General features: G+C 32.4%; 1 protein-coding gene across 2 annotated transcripts in view; it reads left to right on the top strand.

Moving 5' to 3' along the window:
• The window catches only part of MMRN1 (multimerin 1), a 97,006-nt gene that overhangs the window by 44,795 nt on the left and 42,822 nt on the right, over nucleotides 1-9,389 (top strand). Inside the window, exons 1-2 of one of the 2 annotated variants that reach the window (XM_011992179.1) lie at nucleotides 1,663-1,795; nucleotides 8,734-8,853. In XM_011992179.1, coding sequence (XP_011847569.1) covers nucleotides 1,734-1,795; nucleotides 8,734-8,853 — 182 coding nt within the window. In that variant the 5' untranslated portion in view covers nucleotides 1,663-1,733. Of the gene's footprint in view, nucleotides 1-1,662; nucleotides 1,796-8,733; nucleotides 8,854-9,389 lie in introns of those variants that run through there. The other variant, XM_011992178.1, reaches the window with a different exon arrangement.

Below are 9,389 nucleotides of genomic sequence, written 5' to 3'. Positions count from 1 at the left end.
TGCACTTCATTTCCTCCAGCCACGCTGGCTTCCCTTCTGTTTATTGAACATGTCAAGTTAATATAAATCTCAAAGGAAACTTTTTTTGTTCTTGCTGGAATGCTCTTTCTGCACCTTTTATAATGAAGGACTCTTGCACCTCCAGCTTTAATGTCACCTCCTCAAAAGGACCTTCTCTGACCCAATAACTATCCTCTCACTTGCCATTCCTTATTTTGTCACCCTAATTTTTTCTTTGTAGGAATTATTTGAAATTATTCTATTTATATAGACAACAGTGTATTTTATGTATTTCTGCAATACATCCAATGAAAACAGGGACCTTGCCTGTCTTATTACTACTCTATTTGCTGCCTAGAACAGTGCCAGGCACATAGAAAGAGCTCAATAAAACTCTGTAAAATCATGGATTATTAGATGGGTTTGGCATCCAGAGGGGAGATCAAGGCTAGAGATATAAAATTGGCAAAGCATTAGTGTATAGAAATGTATTAAGTCATGAATGTGGATGATGCTGAAAGAAAGAAGGACCTAGAATTATGAACAGAGAATCTCTAATATTTGATTAATTGATAGTGGTGGATGCCAGCAATACAGCCTTAAATGGGGTGACCAGAGAAGTTAGTAAGGAAACTATAAAAGTGTGGTGTCATAGAGCAAAGGAAGAAAATATTTTAAGAAGGAGGTAAGTGATCAACAGTGTGAAATGCTGCTGAAAAAGACAAAATGAGGACTGAAAAATAGTCAGTATTTCAGTGACATGGAACTGATAAATAGTTGAGTGAGCACCGTGCTCTGGCCTGAGAAAATTGAGGTATGAAGGCAGGCAAAAAAGAGCCATTAAAACCAACTCAATTAAGGAGGGCTTTTATGAAAAAAAAAAAAAAAAATGGAGAAAGTGGTCAGAAGCTAAGGCTGGTCCAAACAGTTATTTATTTTTTGTGTTTGTTTCTTATTATATTTTATTTTATATACAGAGGGGTCATACATATGTTAACATATTAATGAGAAGGGTCAGAGGAAGGTAAAATTTGAATATGCAGAAAAAAACAGGAGGATTTTTTTTTCTGAGTTTAATGACAAATTTGAAAATTATTTTAAAATTACAAAAATTAACCATTAAATTAATTCTACTGTCTATCATAATAGACATTTTTTTCTGCTCATTTTGTGTGAATTATGAACAGGTTTTAGAAGTGAATTATCTGATCAGCTAAATTTCTGTGTTGTTTGCAAAGTTATTATTAGGGCTAATAACATCCAAAATGGGTAATTTTTACATGCTGTAAAATTCTAAAGAGAAACCATTATACTAAAGGGTATTTTCTTATATCTTTGTGAAATAGACGTCTCTATTACATTACCGCCAGTGAAATAAACACTATATAAAGTATATTCTCTATCAGTTTTTACTCATTAATCGCATTCTTTATTTCATTACTTTGCTGTTTCTATGTTACTATAAATATATATTGCATTTCATATGCTAGAATTTAATGAGTGCTTATATATTCCTAATAATTAAGTGGGAACTTTTTGTATTCGCACACCTTCTGCTTTTCTGAATATAAAACTGTAATTTTAAGTTGATTATTTGAGGGTAAATGCTAAAAAAAGTCAGTTTACAGGAACTGGATTAAGCATAGAATTCTGCATCACGGCATCTGTTAGCCTGCCTTTGTGGTCTGCACGCTGGGAAAGCCTGACACCTACTGGAACAGAAACAGTTTACAATGCCCGGAGTATGCTCAAGTCACAGTTATGCGGGGAAGGGGGAAACAAAAAATAAAATTAGGTAAAATAAAACAAATTTATGAAAAAGGATGTATTAAAGGTTGACTTTAACAATCATTACTTATAAAAAATATACGTTATACATATTTAATTCGGTGTACCACTTTAAAAATTGAAAAATTTCACTTTAAAATTGGAAAATAGGTTGGATCCAAGCAGCAAACTCTATGCACATCTTGTGATGGGCACACATTCGGCTCGATCTCCTAAAACTTTACACTGACAATATTGTGTATAGACAGTAATTTGTGGCTGCGAGGCACTCTACAGTCATCTATCATTGAAAACTCAACTACATTCACCACATTGTTCCCACTACAGAAAGCAAATTAATTATGCCTGACGAAAATATTTTAAATGCAAAAGTTGGTACATAAGAAAGGGTTTCTTCTTAAAGTCTAACCAAAAATCAAAGTATCTGAAATTCCCCATGATCTGAGCTTTGCATAATTGCTTTTCAAAAAATTATTTTAAATATCAATTTATTTATATGATTCTTTTACAAAACTGATATTTTTATCTCAGTTTGAACATTATATAAAATTCTGTAAAAGAATTAAGTATATAAAGGTACACTACAAAAAAAGAACCACAAACATAAATTATTTTGTTGTTAGGAAATAAAACAGTGATTTTCTTAAGGAAATAAGTATTGAGATGAACTTGTCTTTTGGACTGTTAGCCGAAGCTAAATATCAAATGTCTATTGCTTTATTTAAATATAAGTTATATATCATGAATCTTTTCACTAAGTGTAAATTATTTCTTCCCATTTTTATTATCTTTTTTCATGTTGTATATATTTCCCTTGAATTATTTTCTCATTTATGACTAGTGAACTACATGCCAATTATAGTCTCTCAAATTAATAATTTGATTAAAAACTTCTCTTTTTAGCTTGATTAGAAAAAATAAAGATTTTAATAAACAGATTCTATAACACTTTGGAAGTATTTATATTCATGACTTCTTAAGACTGTAGAGACATTCTCAATATTATTTTTTCCTGAGAGGCAAACTTCGTCATCTGAATTGACCATAAATGATGATGATGGTCTTCTGTGTTAGCTTTATGGAAATTATTGACTTGAAACATACAAACAATTATGGTTAAGATGAAATTATCAGGTCATTAAAGAAGCAAATCAGGAGTTGTGTCTCTTTGTATCTGAGGCAAAAAAATATTGAGGCCATATTTTATATATATATTCTCTTGAAAAAAAATTCCACTTAACTCTGAATCATTTAATTATTATGAGCAGTGATAGCAGCAAGTATTTTACTTTTATTAAAACATTTAGTCTCACGACAATCGTGTGAGGTAGATAATATTATTGTAGATGCTTTGTAGATGAGGAAGTCACCTTTGCCAGACAAAGTCATGGCTATAAATTGTGGAGTCAAGATCTAAAAGCAGATAGCCTGGCTCTAGCATCCAACTATGTTATGGGAAATTTTTCTTTATTTTCTTTTGCTTATGCAGGTGTGCCCACTGCCCCCACCCCTCACCCTTGCCTAATTCAGGAATAAAAACAAACAAACAAAAAACTCTAGGCACAGAAATACACTCTCTTCTTTATTCGCCCCTATGTGTGGAGTTAAAGGAATAAAAATCTTGTCCAGCAGGCAGACCTTCATCATCAGAAATGACTTTCTAATTCTGACCTAGGAGGTGAAAAAAGACATGTATTGATGACGGCTCTGATGTTGCCAGAAATGCCTCATTTCCCTCCTCCTTCCTTCTTTTCCCCTTTCCTGTTCTTTTGTCCTATTTTTTCATCCTTTGCGCTATTTCTTACTTTTTCTTCTTCAACTCTCTCTGATTTTGACAAGAGATATGCAAAATTATTATTTATCACTTTGGCATTTTTTCAGTATGTATTTATTTATTTTTATTGTGGTAAATATACATTAAAAATTTATATCCGTCTTTAAACGTACAATTCTGTGGCTTTAAGTATGTTCACATTGTTTTGCAGACATCACTACCATCTATTTCCAGAACTTTTTCATCTTCCCAAACTGAATCTCTGTACCCATTAAATAATAACTTCCCATTGCAGCCTCCTCACTGTCCCTGGCAGTCACTGTTCTATTTTCTGTCTCCATGAATTTAACCACTTAAGTACATCATATAAGTGAAACTGTACAATATTTGTCCCTTTGTGTCTTGTTTATTTTCACTTAGCATAGTGTTTTCAAGGTTCTTCCTTTTCAAAGGTTGAATAATACCCCATTTTGAGTGTGTGTGTGTGTGTGTGTGTGAGTGATTTTCTTTTCCCACTCATTTGTCAATGGACACTAGAGTTGCCTCTACCTTTCTGTTATTGTGATACATGATATTTTAATGATGTTCTCAAATTAGGGTAGTGTGCTAGGGAGAACACGTACTCTGATTAGTGGTGCTATCTAAAATCTGTTCTACTTTTATTGACTTAGGACACATAATTTTCCTCAGGGACTTAATAATTGAACTGTTAAACCAAATGAGGCTTCAGTTGAATTTTTTCCTTGATTATTGACACCAATAAAAATAGGTTTGTTAAGGTATAGTTGCCTTTAAAATTCTATTTTCCTCTTTAAACAAACTATTTTTTACTAAGTGATATTTTTTAAAAAGAGAGAGAGGGGGAATTATCCACATATGTCAGACTTACAGAGTTCAGAATAAAATGAGCAGGTGTGATTTGTAAAAAGTAGTAAACACTTATTAAAAAATACAAGACTAACTTTTATATATTTAGCATATGTTTGTCCCACTTATCATTGAATTGGGTGAGGATTTTATCCCTATGGACTTCCGGAGTTTAGTGTAAAATGATGTACAACACTATTATTTCATAATTTTGCCATTAGTAATGGTCAAACAGTTAAGTTTTGTTTGGATGTACTTCCATGCAATAATAATCTTATAATTAAGACAATAGTATTTTTCATGAGGTAAATTAGGAATAATATGAATAAGTTATTCTCTTATGAGGGATTAATATTGTTCTCTCTAAATTAAGTCCCACCAGAGACTTAGTTCTTTCCCTGAGACATTTATGAATTCATTAATGTATGCATATGTTGTCATTTGCAAATTGTAGTCATCTTTAAGTACAAGGTAAAGAAATGGACATTTGAGATCTTATACTTTCTCAAGTCAGAGAGGTATGGGTGGGTTTGTGATCTTACACTTTCTCAAGTCAGAAAGGCATGGGTGGGTATTAAGTGAGGTGTGAGGGCTTATTACTAGAGTCACCTGATAATCCTATTTCTTTGAGAGAATGTTAATTTTCAGAAGCAGTATGTCTGTCTTGTCCTATTTTGTTTTCCTCTTGTTCTCCTTTAAATCTCTACGTTCAAGGGGATGATGGGAAACAAAGGTCGTTCAATCCATAAAGTCTCCCCCAGACACAAAATCTTCTCCAGCTTCTCAAAGAAAATTATATACCATTGGCTTGGTTTATGGTGGTGATTATTGGCTCACCTTGACTTCTAATGAACATCCTTAGGACTTGGTATTTTCATACTATTTTGTCTATTAAAGCCACAGTTTATTAATATGAAAGTTTAAGTAGCTTCTTTTGAATTAGATGACAAGCAATCTATTCATCTGGGTTCTAAGGACTAGTATAACTGAATAATGTTAATTCTTAGATTATCCCTTTATTTCTTGGGAAAATATTCTGTGTGGTCATTATTTAAAGCCATCTTCTTTGCTTCAGTCCCCTCTCACTCAGTTCAGGATAAGAACTGGTATGACTGGGCCATTATTTAGTCAATTAATGGAAGTTTTTTACATTAGTCTTTTCACTAGTTTCCTGAAAGATTTGGTTTCTAAAATGTCAAAATCAAAAATACAATAAACTGTTTATTTATGATGCCTTCTCTTAGTTCATTATCCACAAGTCTTTGAGTTTTATGAATCATAATAGAATCCTTCCCCCTCTCTATTTTATATGTTCAACAAGCTAGGCCTTTGCTCATAACCAAAGATGTCTGCTTTTCCCTAGAACAAACCTTTTACCTATTAACTTGAAAAATCCAAAGAATCAATACAAGCTTTTTTTCAGTACATGTTGCTGCACAAAAGCAACAGAGTTATTACCCTGAAAGAGAATCCCAAATGTGGTCTGCTGGATGGAGGGTTATGACCCCCTGGAAAACTAAATACTTCAAAGTAACTGCTCACTGTCCACCATAATCTGTCTATGGTGTACAAAGGTACAAAGGATTACTAGGTTTAAGCAAAATGCTTGTCTGGGCTCATTGCATTTTCCTTTAAACTGCCCATCACCATTTTGCCATGCTTCATTTTCTGTTTTTAAACCTACATTTTCAGATAATTTGGTTTTAAAATTATATTTACATTTTTAACATCCCTTAATGAGCTTATTTCATTGGTAGCGTAAACCTAATTACAAGTCACACCAGGGGCTCTTTTGCTGTGGATTGTTCTTCCAATTTATACTGGATCAAAGATTGCTGGGCCATGAGCAGTCTGCTGATCTGCTTCTTTGCCTCCTCAACTATTTTAGTCATGAGATTGTTTTAATATTTAGGATTTGAAAAGGCCTCTGCCAGGTGACACTATCATTTTGCCTCACAGGGAATGAATATATTTTTTCTTTTCAAAGCGCTGAGCATGCAGTGACGGCGATCCTTGTGTTGTTTCTGCCCCACACTCCCTCCTCCACAGTCATTCAGAGAATGTTCATGTGACAATTTAATTGTGCTTCTGTTGAAGTTAGTCAGTCTCGGTAATTAGGATCTTCATTGCATTTGCATGAGGAATCTAGTTAATTTTTTAAAGATCCGTTTATTGTGGTCATCTCAATTTCAAATCGTTTTATTTTGATTTCTTACTTTTTCCAGTTCTTTGTTTTACATTATTTTTGCCTCAGTTGTTACCAGTGATTTAACAACATGTGCCAGCGTGTTTTCTCACTTCTTTGAGGGGCCTGAAATTTTAAACATCGCATTCAAAAGAACACAATAAGTTCTATGGAGCTCAATTTATCTGCCTTAGATGAATGACAATGTGGAATGATTAAATCAAGCAATTAACATATCTTTTTTTTTCTTTTTATGTGTTGTTTTCTGGAATTTGTGTATGATGTACTTAAGTGGGGTTTTACTATGTGTTTATCCTCCTGGAATTCATTGAGCTTCTTAGATATGAGGGTTGATTTTTTTTTTTTTTTTTTTTTAAACACATTTAGAAAACTTTCCTTTTTTTTCTTCACATGTTTATTCTGGCCGATCTTAGAACCACTTCAGTTTTGCTCATTTATGTTTTTGAATTTTTTCTCTGTACTTCAGTTTGGCCGGTTTCTATTCCTTGTCTTCGAGTTTATTGGTCTTACTTTCCAAAGTGTCCAGACTTCAGTTAAGCACATCCAGTCCATTTTTAATTCATATGTTTTATACTTCTCGTTCTATTTAATGGTTAATTGTTTTAAAGTCATGGGTTGCTAATTCCAACATCTATGTCACCCTTGTTTTTTTTTTTTTTTTTTTTCTATTTACTGGATTTTTACTCCATATACTGGTCCTATTTTGCTGCTTTTTCTCATATTTCATTTTGTTTGCTTTTCATGCTGGGCACTGTGGATGCTATGTTATCAGTGTCTGGATTTTATTGTTTGCAAGCACAAAATAGTATTCAGTCCAAGATTCAAGGGCACCCCTATATTGACTTTTAAAATGATATTTCTCTCTGTCCCCCTCATTTTATTAATCTTTGCCACACTTTTTAACCACCCTAGTATCCCCAAACTCAGATCTCTATTTTCTTTACTTGGTGTCTTTTCTGGAATCCATCCTTCTGTGATGCAGTTTGAAAATTGTTCCCAGGCACAAAACTAGATTGAATGTGGAGCTAACATCACATATTTTCCCTCAAGCATCATATCACTGCATTGTCTACTGCCCAACATCTGAAAACTGTTGCTTTATACATCTTGTCCAGATTTATAATTTTTTCCATAAAAAGGTAAATCTGATAGTTTATATAGCCAGGGACAAAATTCTCTGAAATTTATGTTTTTAGTTTTTTATATGAAAAATTATAGAATAAGCTCATTTAACTCCTTATCTCAAGCTAAGATTTGTTGTGAAAATGCATAGAATTTGGAGATTAATTTCAGGAAAATTGACATATTTGCATTGGGTTTCCCATTAATTAACATGATCCATTGGCTTTTTCTTTAAAGTTTTTCAATAAAGTTTAAAATTTTTACATATTAAATCTAACACTTCTTTTGCTGAATTTATTCTTAGGTACATTATTCTTGTTTTTTTTTGCTATTGTTAATAGTGTCCTTTTGAATTTGTTGTTGGTACAGAGAAATGTAACTGATCTTAACTTTGTGATTGAATTAATATAAATTAATCTTGTATTAACTCATAAACATTTATATTTAATTACATTGCTGAATTCTCTTTTTAATTATAATAATCTGCATCTAGACCATTTTGTATTTTGTTCGGTTACAATCACATCCACTACAGCTAATAACAGTTCTTTCTCCTCTTTTTTGATTTTTAAACCATTTATTTACTTATTTACTTACGCTTTACTGCACATATTTTAAAGTAATGGACCCGGATCTGAGTTTTTTAATCTCAGTACTAATATTAATACTTGCTACAAGAGCATTCTTGCATTTTGATTTATCTTATAGCTATACTCTGCAGGTTTCTCATTTTAGCTTTGATTTATTCTTTTCTTTATTTTGTTTTTGTTAATGTTTCCTTATAATTCCTGAGTACAGCAATGCAGTAATAAGTTATTTTCTCTTATATTTAAATATTTTAAAGCTAAATAGCAATCTTACAAAGTTTCTGATCTATAGTATGGCAAAAATAGACATTTGTCTGTGAAAATAATTTTGATGAAAAGAATTCTTTTTGACAACAGTTTTTTTCCCTAACAATTATGATCTTCCTTAGGAATTGGTGTGCTTATGTACACACCAGGTTATCTCCTACAGTGATATTGGACAACCAGGTCACTTATGTACCAGGTGGGAGAGGACCTTGTGGCTGGACCGGTGGATCCTGTCCTCAGAGGTATGTAATATTTCTTGAAAATAGCCACTGTTTTTGCACCATAATAAATTGTAGCTGGGAATATATAATGTTAGTCATCCAAGGTACATAATACATAGTAGGGTCAGGGGATGGTCGTCGCATTATGCTTCAGTAAGTGAAAATGTAGACACTAATAATGTTTGCCTCATATGGTCATTTTTAGAATCATTTGAGATCATGCAATAATATATTTAGCCTAGTGCCTTGTGCCTTGTAAGCATTCAATAAATGTTAATTCTCATGCTTATTTCTATTTTTACTATCACTATTACTTTTACTCTATATCAGGTCAACAATCCTGTCCTTTAATTGCTTATGAATTTCATGCACAATTTTGAAGATTTATTATTTTCTCTTCATGCCAGGTCAGAGGCAAGTTTATAACTTGGTTCATATTCTAAAATTAGAAGTGCTTCTAGTTACAATTATGCATGGTAAAGCAGCTAAGTGAAGCTTTTCTTCTTGTATCTATTGTAATTAGCCATGTCATTTGATTATCATTAAAAAAAAAAAAA

This window comes from Mandrillus leucophaeus, unplaced genomic scaffold, assembly GCF_000951045.1.
Source record: "Mandrillus leucophaeus isolate KB7577 unplaced genomic scaffold, Mleu.le_1.0 Scaffold406, whole genome shotgun sequence".
Lineage (NCBI taxonomy): Eukaryota > Metazoa > Chordata > Mammalia > Primates > Cercopithecidae > Mandrillus > Mandrillus leucophaeus.
Note: the sequence above shows the minus strand (reverse complement) of the source record. Positions and strands in the feature narration are given on the sequence as shown.